The sequence below is a fragment of the Eimeria mitis genome, genomic scaffold (genome assembly GCF_000499745.2).
Source record: "Eimeria mitis Houghton genomic scaffold, Emh_scaff308, whole genome shotgun sequence".
Taxonomy (NCBI): Eukaryota; Apicomplexa; class Conoidasida; order Eucoccidiorida; family Eimeriidae; genus Eimeria; species Eimeria mitis.
This window is the reverse complement of record NW_024015201.1, coordinates 1-17381: the sequence shown is the minus strand read 5'-3', so window position 1 is coordinate 17381 and position 17381 is coordinate 1. Positions and strand designations below refer to the sequence as shown.

Below are 17381 nucleotides of genomic sequence, written 5' to 3'. Positions count from 1 at the left end.
CGCGTTCACAGCGTACCTGTGTAGACATACGTGTAGACGGGTTAGCTACGAACAGGTCACCGTGCTGCACGCACGTATGCATGCCCTCGTTACAATTTCTACCGGCTGGATCGCACCCACGCAACAGCCCCTGAACTCGAACCGTGCCACAAAAAATCGTCGTTGATATAAACCCATAGAGTCGACGAAATCTTGACGCATCCCAAGCATTATCCAAAGCCAATGACTTACAATACCCATCCCCTGCCGCCACAACCCAGCAATAGTTAGCAACAACGGAGTGACATGCCCTCAACTGTATAGCGCCACGCATAGTATGGCTGCCGTGCTGAGGGCACGTTTGCATGCGCCAACAAACATCCCCGCAAACAGCTTGTTTTGACCTCACTTTCGGCCAGTTCGAAATGATATCGTAACCCGTCCTGGCTAGATGGACGTACGCGCGGAAGGAGCTACAAAAACGCAGCTCCAACACAACGCAAATCTAACGCCCAATCAGTATCCATAATCAGCAGGTACACCCTCCCAATGGTTGCTCACGGCGCATCTGCTTCCCGCCAAGTGTGCACCACCAAGCTAAGGAGAAGCCACCACTCTTAACACGCATATGTACGCCCTCGTAACCATTCTTACAGAGCTGCTGAAAACCACGCGCTTCCTTCTGAATTCAAGCGATGCCACGCTGAAGTGCTGCAGAATACATATCCAGAGAGATGCTGAAATCCTGACACATTCTAAGCACGGCCTAAATCCAACAGCACGCCGGAATTTTGCAGGCCAATCCAAGCAAGAGTTAGTGACGAAATTGCTTATTGCATCCACCTACAGAACACCAAGATGGGCATTGAAGAGATGTTAAGGATACACATTCATGAGCCGGCCACCATCTCTGCAGTCGTCCTGCTCGCTACCCACCCCTTCTGAATCAGACTAACTTCGCAAACTGACTCAGAAGCGGATGGCACGCCTATTTTGCAACTAAAGAGTAAACCCGCAACGTTAGTTGCAAAATAGGCGTGCGTAGGCGAGGCGCAACAAAAGTGCAGCGCAAACACTAATCAAATGCCTAAACAAATATCCATAGCCTGTCGGTGGTAGCTACCAATGCTTGTTCACGGTACACCGCTGTACGCCCAGGTTCATAGCGCCAGGCTGAGACTACCTACCGTACTGAACCCACACATAACATGCCATCCAGGCATTCTAAAGATTGCGTAAACGCCACGCATCGAATTCAGACCGCCGCGCGGAAATGTCGACGGAATTGAACTAGATGTGACAGCATAATTCTGACGCATCTTCAGCATTACCCAAATCCAAATGACTAGCCCATTCCCCTTCCCTGCAACCTCGCGCTAGAAATAGCTGCCAAAGATAACGCTACGAAAATTCAAGCACAGAAAACAGCGCCTAGCCTGGCCGCCATGCTAGGCACACGCACATGCGCCGCCCAACAATTCTACAGCCACCGTGCTTGGACCACACTTTCTGCAGAGGCAAAATAATGTCGCAGGTGTTAGTGAGGTGGATATTTTCACGCAGAGAAATCGCCGCATTACTCAGACCGACGATCAGCTGTAATCCAGAAGCCATCCAATGCCCATGGTGTGCATGCGTGTGCTACCAATACTTGCTGACGCCTACCTTGCTTGAAGTCAGGTTCGCATTATCAACCAAAGGGCCAGCCGCCGTTCTAGCCACACCTAAACATGCCATCGCAACCGCTTCTACAGAGTCCCTGGCAGCCGCGCACTTCCTTCTGAATCAAAGTCATATGCATTCGAAGAGGCTGTTAGCTCCTGACGCCTCCCAAGCTTCGCCACCCATATCCGCCTTCCACATATGCCCATAGTCTGCAGGCCGAAAGTAGCAACAGCTCCTAGCATCAATCTTCCTAAAATCCAGGTGCACCGCAAGGAGCTTAGCACGGTCATCATTGTAAACAGAGAGGCGCATGCGCCAGCCAGCATCACTCCAGCTAGCTGTTTTGGCCCGCACTTTCTGCATAATAAAAATGGGGTCTCACACGTTACTTGGAGGCGGGGCGTGTGCAAGAAAGAAAGCGCGTTGCGCAGTGCAACGCCTAGCAAAATCCAACGCCTCGGCAGCACTATTTAGATCCAGCACCTAACCAGCGCCCATTCCCTGCAGGCCCACTGTAGCCATAGCTACTAACAGCACAGCGGATTGCTTCTAGCCAAAGAACATCAAGCTCAGCATGGCGTCCGTGGTAAACACGTAATTGCATGCGCTGAGCAATATCTCTACACCCGTGCTACCGACGCACCTGCACCTGAATCAGAATAACGTCGCAAGCGTTAGTTGCTGATGGGCGTACCTAGAAAGGGCGCTACAAAAGCGCAACATGGCCATTACCCAGATCCACCACCCAGCCAGTGTCTGTGTACATCTAACTGCATACCACCGTGCTGCGGTCAGGTCACCTGCGCTATACAAACATATGCGTGCTGTCGCAGCCACTTCTGCGGACTGGATGGCAACCGTTGGCTTCTGAATTCAAACTGTACAACACGGGAAGGCCGTAGATACAAAGCCAAGGAGACGATGAAGTCTTGGAGCATCTCAAGGACTACACAAATCTAACGCCTATCCAATATCCGCTCCCTCTAGTACCACCCTAGCAATAGCTAGCGACGACACAGGAGCTTGCGCTTAAGTGCATAGCATCATGCCTAGCATGGCCGCCGTGCTAAACGCAGACTTGCATGCGCCAGCAAACATCCCCGCAGCTTGCTTCCACCTCACTTTCTGCGTTCTCAAAGTGTCATAGCCGCTACCTTCTGTATAGGCGTTTTCAGGGATGGCACTACAATAACGCAGCTCGGCAACTACGCAAATCCAGCTTCCAGTCAATGTCCCTCGCGTTCAGCAGACCTCACATCCACGGTCGCATCACCAAGCTAAGGACCAGCAACCGTCGTCAACACACATAAGCATGTCCTCGCAATCAGTTCCACAGACTAGCTAACAACCACGCAGCAAGTTTTGAATTCAGACCATGCCACGCAAGAAGTGCCGCAGGTTACAGATTCGATGCAAATGTTAAATCCCGGCGTATTCCGATCGCTACCCCAGACCAGTTCCCAACGCCAGCTGTAGCTATCAACAAAGCAACTCCTAACGTCCAAGCACAGAGCGCCAGGATTAGCATGGACGCCATGCTAAAGACGCACTTGCATAGATGTTGGCTTGCATACGCAAAGCAACATCTATACAGGCACCTCAGTTTGAGCTTACTCAGTGCAGAATCACAATAATATCGCAAACCTGACATGCCAGAAAAGCGTGTGCAAGCAGACCGCAGCCTCCACGCAGGTCGATCAATAGCCCAGCTATCGTCCCAAGCGTGCACATGCATTCTCGTGCAAGATTTTCTGCAGTCTTGCTTGAAAGGGGGTAGCTGCTGCTACGCAGTCTGCAGGCCCACGCTATTAATGCTTGCCAACGGCACACCGACCCATATCCAAGCGCAGAACATCAAGCTTAGCCTGGACGCCATGCTAAACACACAATTCCATGCGCCACTCGACATCTCTACAACCACCCTCCGTAAACCTCACTTTCTGCATATCAAAGTGATGTCGTAAATGTTAGTTGTAGGGTAGGCGTGTGCAGGGAAGGCGCCACCTTCAGGCTTCTCGGCCACTAGAGAAGCCCAACGCCCAGCCAGTGCTCATACTCCGCAGGTATGAGCTACCAATGCTTGCTCACGGGACACCCGTTTACATCCATGTGCGCACTACTGTACTACGGACCGCTCACCATACTAAATGCGCCAATGCATGCCCTCGCACCGCTAGTAATCACGCACCAGCCCTTACATTCAGAAAATGTCACACAAAAACGTCACTGGACATACATGCGAGGAGAAGATGATATCTGGACGCACCCTGACGACTGCCAAAGTCCCATACGTAACAAATGCCCCTAGTCTGCAGGCCCAACTAAGTAAGCAAGTGCAAATGCATCAGCCAATATCTCCAGAGCCGCCTTGCTTAGAGCTTACTTCCTGCATATTTGATATGTCACAAAGGCTAGTTGCAATGTAGATATATGCAGGGAGATAACGCAGTTTACGTACCTCGGCCGTTAGGAACGAACCTGCCACAGCCCTAACCACGCACATGCATGCCCTCGCAACCACATCTACAGGAGTCTTCGAGATGAGGCAGCTGTTTCTGTATTCAAGCCATGCCACGAAAACGTTGTGGAACAGACATGCCAAGAGACGGTGGAATCCTGACGCATCCGGAGCACTTCCTCAGTCTAACACCTAACCGGTGTTCATAGTCTGCAAGCCAACGCTAGCAATGGCTACAAACGAGAGACCTCCTTGTATCCAAGTGCAGAGTACCAAGCTTAGCATCGCCACGAAGCTAAACATGCATTTGCCAGCCAGTGCTTGTCTCTGCCGGTTTGCTCACGGCAGACCCGCCACCATTCATCCAAGTGCACATTAGTACGCTAAGGACCACTCGCCAGACACGCGCATATGCATGCCCTCACAACCATTTCCACAGATGGGCTGGCAATCACACGCCTGCTTCTGAATTCAAATCATGCCATATAGGAGCGTTGCACGATCCAGACTCAAAGCGACGGTGAAATGAAACATCCGCGGCACTATCCAAATGCAGCATCAAGCCCACGTTTAGAGTTTGTTGGGCCGCAGTCGCAATAGTAACCAAAGAGGAAGCTCCTTTACGTTAAGCGCAGAACGCCGATCTTAACATGTCTGCCGCTCTAATTGCACACCTGCATGCGCGGCCCCGCATCTCTATAGCCATCGCGTTTGGACCCCACTTTCTGCAGAATTAAAGCAATGTTGCAAGCATTAGTTGGCGAATAGGCGCGTGCAGGGAAGCGGCCGCTTGTGATCACTAATTAAACCCAGCGCCCAGCCAATAGCAAGCATCTGCAGGCAGTGCGTGCACCAGTGCGTTTTCGCTGCAGAGCTGCCTACTTCCAAGTTCACATCATTATGCCACGGAACAGCCACCACCGTTCTAAACACGCATTCGTTAGCCTTTGCTCCGCGTGCATGGCTACACTTCCGCACCAGCACCACTTCCGCGCTAATCCATAGCATCCATGGGCCTTTGAACGGCGAACACCACTGCTGCCTGCCGTTCAAAACGAAAATTTGGCGGGACCAAACCACAACCAGCGCACACTCGGTCATGAGCCGCGTGGCAAACAGAAGGGACTCCTTTGGCTCTGCGAGTGCCCGTGACGGCGAGGAAATGGAAGATGCAGCTGGAACGACAGCTGTTCTTACTACTGCCCGCCGACGCAAAAGCCTTCCCCAGTTGTCCCCGACTATCCTTCCTGCCTAATATTCAAATGCCGACACAGAGAGTGCCACCCGCTAACCACTTAGACTTCAAATGCCAAATCGCCGCAGACTCGTATCCGAGGCAACGCCTCCATCCTTCTGGCGTAGTTCTTCCAAATCGTCTCACTACCAGAGGGCAATGCGCGCTGCAGGCCTGAAACCCTGAGACCAACCGATAGTGCACGCCCGCTTGCATACGCACCTTCTTATCCAGTTGCTGCTTTCCGCAAGGAAAGTGTTGCATTGCAACCCGCTGGAGCAACTCCTGAGGCGGAATAAGAGTCCTTAAGGGGACAGACAGATCGCTCAGCTGAGATTCATTGTGGACACTTCTCGGATCGGAAGCTCACCGAGTAGCCTGTGCAGTTACCACTAGGCTATCACGGTTTATCCGCACGATCCCGAGCATGTTTCAATGTTTCAAAGAGCAGACGCCCCCCTCACGGGGATGCAAGCACCGCTGCCTTACCAGTGTCACAAGAGACGGAAAGCAGGGCACCGTACAATGCCCAGATGGAGCGGAAGAAACTCCTTTTGGAGATGACGTAACGGATGAAGCTTCCCGTGGAAATAATAATGAAGGGCATAAACGTACAGATAATCACGCAAGGACAGCATATGCCAGTTGTATACAAAGCCGATTGTCTGTGAACACTCTTAAAGCTCGAGCAAGATACGACGATTGAACTGCTTTCGCCTCGCCTGCTTAAAAGCAACTTCAGGAAGGCTTCGCAAATTAATACGTGCAGCAAATGCCGTAAGGGTCACTCGCTCGTACGCCCTGAAAAGCGAAAGAAATCACTTCTAAACGGCCTCCGCTCAAGGATACAGCATGTAAGACCACGCGGAAACCGTAAGAAAAACCGTGTATGAGCCGCCTTGAATTTTGTGCTCATTAAAGCATTGCAAATGAGTACCACGGATACGCTCAGAAGGCTGACTGGAGAGAAACGGCCCTGACTTCGAAGTAATTATCCACGCTTCAACCGTCAGCTCCAATGCAGTGAACGCATTGCGGAAAACGAACACTTGAAGCACACAAAGGTCTAAAGCTAATGCTCAAAACATCCATGTGACAAGCAACAGGCGCGCTGGATCTCTAGTTATGCTCTTGCACCGTTTCTGTCGTGTCGTATAGCCACAATAAACACAATAAACAAGCACGCGGCCGCGAAATAAAAACAAACGACGCCAGGCGTATAACCGAAGCTCCCTTGTGGATACAGATTCCCTCTCTGGAGCAGGTACCTCACGTGCAGCGCCCGTTGAGACATTCTCACCGCCATTTTGGGAATGTCTCAACGGAAAATGCGTGAGGTACATGCGCCACAGTGCATCACGATGCGTCGGCAGAACCGCCCTACATCCGCCGAAGAAGGAGACAATACGATCGCGTGACAACTCGCTGACCATTCAGGATGATGATTCAACAGTTCCCTGGTATACAAATTTAGCCCTCATAAGTGCAATAGTGAATCAGGCTCGCAACCCGTGTTCGGGAAGGGCGGGGGTGCGGGTGAAGGGAAATTCCGTCGCAACAGCAGCCCTTCTCTGTAGAATACAGTTCCCGTATTCCTTCCGAGCATTTCGATTGCCCACTTACGCGTGCGGATGCATTAACTCCGCGTGGCTCGAGCCGTTCCCGGTCGATACACGGATACGGGACACGTGTACCCGCTCTTGTTTGCCAAGACGTACTCCGCAGTCACCTGGGCCTCCTTCTGCAAGCCTCCGCATATTCACTGCGAATTCGTTGGATTGTAAGAGCTTGAAGCAGCGAAGCAGCAAAAACGCCATGCTCAGGGCGGCACCGAGGAAGGCGACCGCTAACAGTGCCTGTCTCGCCGGTTCCCCCCTCCGTCTGGAAGAAAGGACACTCTGATGCAATGCGACGACTTCATTTTGTAGGTAAATGTCCTCAGGGCTGTTCATTGTAGCGGCCGATACATATGTGGTGTCAGATGGCGCCGGCAGGAGGGCGAAGGAAACTGCGAAAACTGGCGTCAAAAGACGCCCTTAGCCGATCGAATCGGCTTATTGTCACGTTTTATGTAGGAATCATAAAAGTAGTCTTATAATTTCAATGTATATGTGGATATATGGGGTGCCGCCTTCGAACTCAAGCCCTACCGTCTCAGGGCTGACTCTTCAGTGGCTTCGGCTGCACAACTCTACTGCATGTCGTCTGCTGCAGATGTTACTATCGTGGACACTTCCGCACTATTCCATAATGTATTTGCCCTATAGTAGCAGGCTAAAGGCAACGAGTACCTAAAACTCAAGCCGTAACCCTTCTCTCCAGCCACCTACCGCTCACAGCCATCGATGATCATCTGTAGTGCCATACGCTACTTAATTTGCATGGGACCGCATATAGATACATGTAAAATGCGTTTAAATTGTGAATAAAATGATTTGCGATAACATGATGTGACATTTATGGTGTAATTGCCGGGTTTCGAGTGGTGCCGAACGCTTTCTGTATGGGCCGGGTTCAGTGGGGGGCGACGTAGAGCTCCACCCTGTCGCCGCCTTCGCCTAACCAGCGCAGAAGGCAGGTAGACGGTTCTTTCCACATTGTTAGGTTGAATTCCAAGAGAAATTCAATAATGCATAAATTTCAGGTGGGATTTGACCGCATTAGCGCGTTGTTGGAGATCCATCAGAGGCTAAATAGCAACAGAACTAGTATCAGTTCATCTCTGCATCAACTGCGAAGCCTGTGGCAGCGAAATGGCAACCCGTTCTCCACGCATTCTAATCAGCTATTCACCTCAGTGTGCGAGTTCTTTACAAATCAGTCAAGATACATTTTCCATGTGTATAACGGTGCATCCCTTATTAAATGGCCGCAGGAAATCGTTATCGACCTACCGCTGCAGTTCGCCTTGTGCAGTGGCGAGCGCAAGAGGCATAGAGGTGTACATTAGTTTGTGAGTGCGTGTATGAAACGCAGTTTTGTGCATGTCATAAGGACCTGTTGGGAGCTGCAAAAAGGCCTCGACAAAGTCAAATGACAATTCTACTGCTGAGTCCTTCAATCGATCAAGACGTTCACCGACTTGTGGCACCAGGAACTTCTGTTCCACCGTTATTTCATTGAGCGCTTTGAAGTTGATGCATATGTGCCAACTCCCATCGTCTCTCTTCGACAGCACTGGAGCGTGCCCGAATGCGTTAGTTGATGGTTGAACCTTGGCTCTTCTTAGCACTTGATCTGGCTACCGATTGATTTCCCCTGCATGATGTGGGGGTCGCCTACACCTCGAAACAAAGGTTGGGCCGGCTCGGGAAGTGATTTCTGCAAGTGATATCGTTGTGCTGCATTGAGCGTCCCATCTAGCCCTGTGTTGTTGAATGCATCTGAGAATTCTTCCTTCAATTGTGCGCACTTCTGCTGTCCATCGGGTGTTACTATGGTCGAATCATCCAAAACTGCAGTCTTCGTAAGACCTTGACGACGGAGCGCATGCATTTCTGCGTTATATACATATATATATATATATATATATATATATATATATATATATATATATATATATATATATATATATATATCGGGGATCCAATCATTTGATTGGGTGTCTTCCAGCACCAAGGGACCAGTGACTGCCGGCCCGTGAGGGCTTGCTTCTTGAGTATATAATGGGTTAACTCACTATCAGCAAGGCTTCTGACATGTTTTACTCCGCAGATCCTGCGGCAGAACCGGGGGTCCCCTGCTGAACCTCGGGCGAATTACACTTACGCTGCAGCCAAACGTACAAGCATAGTGTTCGTGCGAAGTGTGAGAGCTGCTACGAATGCGAAAGCAGGCTGGGATATCTTCATATCCTCATGAATTCTGGATGAAATGTAGGCAGGAATGGTTGAGGCACGGAATTGTATCAAGGTCGATACGCCCCACCGGCTAAGTTTCTGCCTGGGACATATTCCCACTGTTTCTGCAATGTCCGCAAATTTTCCTTAGCCTGAGGCTGAGGTCTCGAGTATGAGTGACTATAGTGAGCGGCTGACGGTCAGTTAAATAGCGAATACTATTTACACCTCTCAGTAGTCTTTCAGCCCATATCAACACTCGTAATTCCCTATAGACTCCGACCATACGAGACCTAATATCATATATCCTGCAAGAAAGTCATAATTCAGGTTCTCTACCCACTCCCAGTGCCAACCATACCCTTCTGCAGATGCATCCACAAAAGCATGCAGTTCATTCGTCAAAGGGCAATCCAGTTCGAACAGCTAATCTAACAGGAATTGTTCTTCCCAGGCTACATGATCCTCCCAGTCCCTGCAATGGGTGCACTCGTATAGGGACTCGAGATACGCTGTCACTGGAAGGAATTGTGCAAAAAACTGTATAAGATGGGCATATCGATATGCATCACTCTTCGCCGGAGCACTGAGCATTACTTCGCGATATCCGTTGTACTTCTGTACAAGCTTCCGCTTCAACGGTGTTAGCCTGAAAACATGTAGAGTGTTTAACACCCAATCCCAGAAAGCAAGCTACCTCCAAGCGAGAGCCTCCAGTCACCGCATACTTCAGAGGCAGTTCAGCCCTGATCATGATTCTGCAGATCTCTTCCACAGCTTTATCGAAACCAAACGTCATCCAGCTACCAAATCACGTCAGTGGGACTCAGCATGAGTAAGCTCATGAAGCTGGTAAAAGTCGGTGGACTATTTACGAATCCTTGTAACATGCGAACGTGCTCGCACCATCTGCCTTTTATTCTTGTCCCAAAATACTTGCGATACTTATCGGGCACTTTCCTTGGGTAAATACCATCTTTCACTTCACAGTTTACCCCTTTTCAACGCATCAGACAAGCAACCCATACAAAGGCAACGGGTATTCGACCACAATGGGTTTCACGCGCTTATTGCTGTATGCGCTTGCGGTCTGTCAGAAGACCAAAGACGGTGAAAGCTATGAATAGCCAAGCGCAGCAGACACCGAAGGAGGACAAATATCTAAACCCATGCAAGAAAGCACATACAGCGCCCTTACACGCAGAGCTTCCTTGCCTTAAAGGAATGTTTGTACGCACAAAACACCATTCCGCGCTACATAAGGTACTATCCATACGCTCTATAAGCCTCATGCCTCGCAACACTCGTCGCTGCTCGGCTGGGCGGGCTGCAGCACCTGCCAAAGAAGCCGTCTGACTCAGCTCCTCTAAAGCTCCAGGCCGTCGCCCTGCCTTCGACTGGCTAAGGGCCGAGCGCTGGGAGTTCAGGGATTGGTGCAAAGAGTCAGCTCTTAGTCGGCACGGCCCCAGCATTACAGAAGGAGCTTGTCGTAGCCTGAAGGGTACGACTGCAGCAGCTGTTGCTGCATTCATGCGTTCAACTAGCCTTCACAGAGTCAGCACCCAGTAAAGGAAGTCGGCAGCCCCATGGCTGCGAGAGCAGCAGCATCAGGATTGGCTTCCAATCCTCCGCTGCCTGCTGCTGCTCCTGTTGTTGCTGCTTTAGTTGTTCCGCCTCCCCCAGCAGCAGCAGCTTTCTTCTTTGCCTTCTTACGCTGCTTTTTCAGCTCTTGCTCCCTTTGGAGTTCCTCTAAACGTCTTTTGACTCTTTCAAATTCATCTTCTGCCTCTGGGGCCTCCCCTTCGGCGCCAGCGCCGCCCACCAGGGCCCCTGAGCCCCCTCCCTGGCTTTGCTGCGGCTGCTGCTTCACAGGCGCTTCCGCCTTCGTCTTTGGGTTTAGCGACTCCCCCCCAACCCCGACAATCTGCCGCGCTGCCTGCAATTTAGCCTTAACCTGTGCCAAGGGCACCCGCTCTACGCGCATACTCATTCCTGTATACACACGCACGAGAACAAGCAACAGCAGCACCAGTATATAACAACGAGCAACGACGCTTCTCGCAGCAAACAATGGACCTGACGATAATGCTACGAAGCCAAAGAGGCATAAATGAGCCCCCCAAATATGCAAATGACAGGCCTATACTCCTAAGCAGCCTTCGGGGTGCAGAAAGATGCCAAAAGAAAACAAAACCCACCAAGCAGACGGTTGTGGTTACGCCCGTTAATATGATCCAAATAGGCCTGCGAGTCCTTGCACAAGCACTCGCATATGTCGCACCAGAACCTGCACATAAGCGCAACAAAACACAGCTGCTGCCACTGATGAGCTGCTGCTCTTCCTGTTGCTGCTGATGCAGCTGCAGTCGCTCTTGTTGCTGTGGCTGATGCACGGAAGCTGGTACAGTAAGCAGGTACAGCATACGCAGCCACTTCAGTACACAACACAGCCGCAGAAGCAGCAGCGGAAGCTGTAGCACCAAGAAGGGTATGGCGAGCAGCAGTAGCAGCGCCGCAAGCACGACGACATTAACAGCAACAGAAACAGGCCAACCGGCGTGATCAGCACCACCATCATCATCAACAGCAGCAGCAGCAGCATCAGCAGCAACAGCAGCAGAACAAGAAAGAGCAGTACCCTCCCTGCTGCATCCTGGGTGTCTGGAGCGTGACAATCTTGGTGCGTCCAACTTCTCTTTCAAAGTCGAGTTTAAACGTGCGCCGCTGCAGCAGTTGCCTGTAGCCGCACGGCGGCAACGGGGGCGGCTTGGGTTTCTCTCGCGGCTTTGGCAGCAAGTCAAGAAAAGAATCAACGCCCAGCAACGAGGCCTTCTCCTTCGCCTTCTCCTCGTAGTATTCCTTATCCCACACCTGTTGCACCCACGCAAGCAGCAGCAGCAGCAGCAGCAACAAATGCACCAAATGCAGCAGCAAATGCAGCAACAAATGCAACACTATCAAGGGTGGTCCGTGCTGCTGCAGAAACAGCGGTTGCTGCTGCAGCGATCGAATCTCTAAAAGGCAGGCAAACACAGGCAACGAGCGCTGCTACAGAAGCAGCAAAAAAAGTGCTGCTGCTGCATCAGTTGCTTGAGTGGCGCACAACAGGACATTATGCAAAACCCATCCAACGACAACAACAACGGCAGCAGCAGCAGCAGCAGCAGCAGCCGGCGTGCACGCGCCCAACAATCGCCTCTCCACAACGCTGTGGCAACTACCCACATCTGCTGCTGTCTCTCCTGCTGCTGCTGCTGCTACTACTACAGCTGCCTCTGCCTTCGATGGTGTTGATGCCTCACCCTACGTCCTAAGGCGTCTGTTCCGTCTTGCGGACCTGGGCGCTCGGGCTCAGGCGCATGACTGGAGTGTTGCTGTTGTGCTGCTGCTGCTGCTGTTGCTGCTGCTCCGCCATGGGATCCTTCAGTCCCCGTGATGACAGCTATACGCTGAGAGGCTGCAGCAACAGCGTCTGAGGCATTCCTTTGTGGCTGCTGCCTCCGCTGCTTCTGCGAAGGCCGCGCGAGGCCCTTCCAGTCGAAGCCCCCGGTGTCATCATCATCATTGTTCTCCGCAGCAGCTGCTGCTGCTGCCTTTCTGCTGCTCACTGGCAGTGGCATATCCTTTGGCAAGGCGCACGGCTTGAGAGAGCTCAAGAGGTCAGGACCCGAAGAGGAGTCCCCCCCTCCCTGCTGGGCCCCCATGGGTACGGGGGGCGGCAGGCCGACCGGCAAAATATTATGAGGATGCATCTTGCTGCCTCTTGTTGTTTCTGCTGCTGCCGCAGCTGCAGCAGCAGCAGCAGCGGCTGGGGTTCCGCAGTAGGTCTTGCAGCGCCAGACGCTGTTCCAAAGGGTGAAGATGCGGCTTAAAAACCTGCTTAACCACCAGTAGCAAAGATAAAAATTCGTTTCCAAGCCTTCAGGTCCTTCTGTTGCCGCGGCCCCTACCGTTGCTGCTGCTGCCGCCGCTGCCGTTGTTGTTGTAGTTATTGTTGTCTAGACGCGGTATCCCCGACCAAAAGAAGACAAAGAAAATATACTTATGCCGTGAAAGTCAAGCAACGGAACCCTTGTAGAAGATCATGCGCCGCAACAACTCATCAGCCGATCACTGCTTTGCATGCGGCCCTGCAACAGCAGCAGCTGTACTGCAGAGGCACTACAACGGAGCTCAACTGGAACCCTAAGAGACCTAGTTAGATGTAAGTAGGGGACGAATACAATGCCTATAGAGACAAGTTGTATTATTTAGACAGAAAATTAAGATAACCAAGTCAAGAATGCTCAGCAGCCACACCCGGTTGGGACTGGCTGTGAGACTGACGCTGCGGCCGAGAGACTGACTCGCGCCAGAGTCATCGTCAGATATATCTTTTGCTGATAGACAGCCCTACAAGCAAGCCTACACAGACACCATCCTGATCTCTGCGCCAACACTGTTGGCAGTCATTCATCATTTCGTTGGCCGCCAGTAGCCAACCTGTACACAAGTTGATGCATCTTTCGATCTGCAGGATACAGTAGTAGTAGTAAGGCCTGACGAGAGAGGGAAAGTCATTTCAAGCACCTCTCAAATCGCATTGCAGCATCAGCGCAAACAAACACAATAACATATTACCATTTCTCCAGTGTCGCCTTCTTTTCAGCCTGGCCAAAATGCAGCAGCAGCACTGCTGTAGTGAACAGCAAGCACTGCGTATGTGCCTTATGTAAACCCTACTGTGTTTAAACTCTACATGTATAATCTAGACGCAGCGTATATCTGCTATAATGACCTAAGTATTCAAGTAGTCGTCAATAAAACAAATGCGAGTGCAGTAATATAGATGAAATACTATTACCATAGATCTCTTATCTCATAAGTTGAAGATTCCTTGTGTGCACACGTGAGACTGGCTTGTATTACCAGCCGCATAGAGGTGCGCTGCAACTTCTTTTCAGGCTGCTTCCGCCCCGCAACATCCAGGCTTGAACTCAATGCCCAGGATGCATGAGGACAGGGGGAGGAGGTCAGGTGCTCTTGGGAAACTCCTATTTCAAGTCTTCCCCTGCATTGCAGCTCGCTTCTCTCCTTAATTAAGGCCCGAGAGCAACCGTTATACTGAGCCGCATGACACACTGTGTAGTCACGTGCATTACAATACATTACAGTCGCAGTAGCTGTAGCCTCTGTTGTATGTGTGATAGCCAACACTAATAACTTATAAAGAAAGAAACCCCTAGATTACTAGTTAGAAATAATAACAAGTGGAGTTCGCGAGCTAACCGCAGTGAATATCATTTGCACTTTCGTTTAAGAACTAACTCTAGAGGCGACAGCCAGCGGTGCTGCCGCCTACAGTGCAGGGCCCGAACCGAGCCAGAAATTACGCCGTCTGGATCAGCAATGCACACAAGCCAGAAATATATTTCCTGTAAGTAATTTGAACTCACAGAATAGCATAGATCCTTTCGGCGGCCCCTATATTTCCACCTTGTGTCAAGATCTTCGTCTGCAGTGCTGCTGTCCGAGCTGGGCTCGCTACGAGAACCCAAATTCCTATCGCATTTCTCCTTTTTCTAGCAACGCTTACTGGAATCATCGAAGGCGAATAGCAATATTCGCGTAGTCGCCTTCACTTAGCAGTTTTTCAACGAGGATTGCAATATTTGCCTGGCAACTCTCCCAAGTGGTGTCGACGATTCGATGATAGTCAGCTACTGAAACCCAGGGCATATAAAGAGAGCCATCGATCTTGAGTCTTTGGGACTCTTCACCTCCGCTTCGATACTGTGTATGCAGTACAACGCATTGGAGTTGCCTGAATTCATTCGTTATGCGAAGTGGGTTTGTAGCGGTCTACTCGACATCTTTTCCCTTCTTCATGGCTGGTGCTAGCGAACCCCGTAGGGTAGTTTCCGCATATTTCGCTACACAGCTTGCAGCAGCAGCTCGGTAATCTAAGAAGAAGAGATTCCACGCAAAAACAATGCCACATAAGGCGTTCCTTTGCCACTTGCATTCCGCCTATTCAGTTTTGATGGGTTTGCAGGTTTTGGCGGCGCCCAGGAGAAGCAAACCGAGAATTTCGCCATACATTCGATACGTAGCTCGCGTTCTGCCCTCCTTCTCTCCCCGCTGTGCACCCATTGCTTTCAGAAGAGGGTGTTTCTTGTTTGGCTAACGTGCGGGCGGATAGCTAGAGCATGGTCACTTTGGAGTCGGTGCTCAGTAGCCAGTCAGCACGGAAGTTCTTTTACTACTGAGGGCCAACGAACTGATTAGCAATTGAGTACTGTAGTTTTACATGCATTAAAGTGGAGCGGGATCGCGTGTATATGCTTCAGGTGTGGTGGCCTTGCAGCAGGAGTTGCAGTCAAGAGTGCTGCAACAAATGATTCGCCGCCTCCTGAGCGCACCTGCCCCTGGAGCTGGTGCAGCTGTGCCCAGGATCCACGGAGGCTGATGGGGAACAGTTCTTATTCTAAGGATATTTAATTACTTCAACAGTACTGCAAGACACCAGGGTCCTGACGCCAGTGCTCTCGTTAGTAGCGTCCTCTTGCTGTGCATGCGCCGCGTAGTTCTGCACAGGTCAACAGCTTTAATGCTCTTCTTGCTTATAAAGAATGCATTTTCTGCAAATGAGCTTTCATGCTTTTGTTTTGTTGAGAGGCATCAGTACACTTCAGTATTTTGTGTGGTTGTATATCGCCCGGTTTCTTCGCTGTCTTGTGTATTACTGGTCAATGTGTGCATTCGTTGAATCTAAATAAATAAATTAATTTATTAAAGAACAAAATGCTTAAAAGGTTACATTTTCTCTTTATTTTACACAGATTTAGTTGCTTTTTTGTATCTCAAGGCTCACCGAACGAGACACCCAGCGGTCTCGAAGGGAACCGCTCTGCGGCCTTGGCCACAGAAACCGGTGGTGCACTGCAGCTTCATTGAGGCGTGGAGCCTGCGAATGTTGGCCGCAGAGGCAAATAAAAACACAAATAAATTAAATATACTACTGTAAATAAGTTTAAATTTAAATTTAAATTTTCGTGATACTCCAATTCTTTCCTGTGGGGGAGCCGTCCACCGGACCACTCGTCGCTGCTGCTGGGTGTTGATGCGGCACCTTGAGGTCTTTCTAGTATATATGCACTAAGGCTTGTCAGCCTTCCTTTTTAACTTTTAATTTTGTTTTTCAAGCCTTTGGTTTTTTCATTGGTCGACGGTTTTTCTTTTTCTTCGGCGGAGACAGAAACAAAATGCGTGGCTGGGCCCTCGCAGCGGTCGCCGTGTTCTTGGTGGCCCTCTCCCCTGCAGCTCTCTCCTCTGCGGCTGCTAACAGCAACGGTGACAACAGCTACAGCAGCGTCAGCAACAGCGACTACAGCAGCACCGGCAGCTTCAACAGTACTGGGAGCCCCCTCTCTACCGAGGCCCTAACCCAACCGATTCCGCTGCAGCAGCCACTGCACACCAGCAGTGGCATAGAAGGAGGAGCAGAAGGCGCCATGGCTGTTGCACCTCATATGGGAGTTGCATACGGGGAAGGGGGCCAGGAGATGGTCCCCCCTGTAGGGTCCGAGGTGCTGCAGCAGCAGACCGAAGCAGCACCAGCAGCACCAGCAGCAGATGGCGACGAGCCAGTAATTATGCGTCTCTTTAGAACGGTGACGGATCTGTTCATGTCCGTCAGACCAAGACTTGACTGAGGGTACAAACGCCAAGAAAACGAATTCGTTTTCCTCAACGCATTTGTACAGTTTAATTACTACTACTACTTTTATAATATTTATTTTTATTGTCGCTGCTACCACTGCTATTTATTTTTCTTATGCTCATTGTTCTCGTTTTAGGGATTGTTACTCATAATTACAATAGTAATTATTACTACTATTTCCACTACTATTGTCATAATAATAATTGCTTAATAAAAGTATAATAGTTTCGTTAGTAATAATAATAATTAGCTGTGCGTTTAGCTCTTATGCATTTCTTTATTTCTTGTGTTCCCCCAACTGTCTACAAATGTACAGAAAAAAACGGCAGCCACTGAGCCGACAAAACTAAAAGTAGGCTGAGGTGTACACAAATATGTATATGCCGAAGCCTGTATATACATATATCTAAACTAAACACTGCACAGTACATAACTGATATACATATATATATATATATATATATATATATATATATATATATATATATATATATATATATATAT

General features: G+C 50.2%; 2 protein-coding genes across 2 annotated transcripts; one reads left to right on the top strand and one right to left on the bottom strand.

Moving 5' to 3' along the window:
• Positions 1–10730: 10730 nt before the first annotated feature.
• EMH_0007420 (uncharacterized protein) lies at positions 10731–12879 on the bottom strand (the record flags this gene model as incomplete). Its single annotated transcript, XM_038022527.1, has 4 exons — positions 10731–11167; positions 11374–11462; positions 11814–12046; positions 12478–12879. The coding sequence occupies 4 exons, from the start codon at positions 12877–12879 to the stop codon at positions 10731–10733; spliced, it is 1161 nt and encodes a 386-aa protein (XP_037878381.1).
• Positions 12880–16419: 3540 nt separating this feature from the next.
• On the top strand, positions 16420–16869 carry EMH_0007410 (uncharacterized protein; the record flags this gene model as incomplete). Its single annotated transcript, XM_038022526.1, has 1 exon — positions 16420–16869. The coding sequence occupies one exon, from the start codon at positions 16420–16422 to the stop codon at positions 16867–16869; it is 450 nt and encodes a 149-aa protein (XP_037878380.1).
• Between the last annotated feature and the right edge of the window lie 512 nt (positions 16870–17381).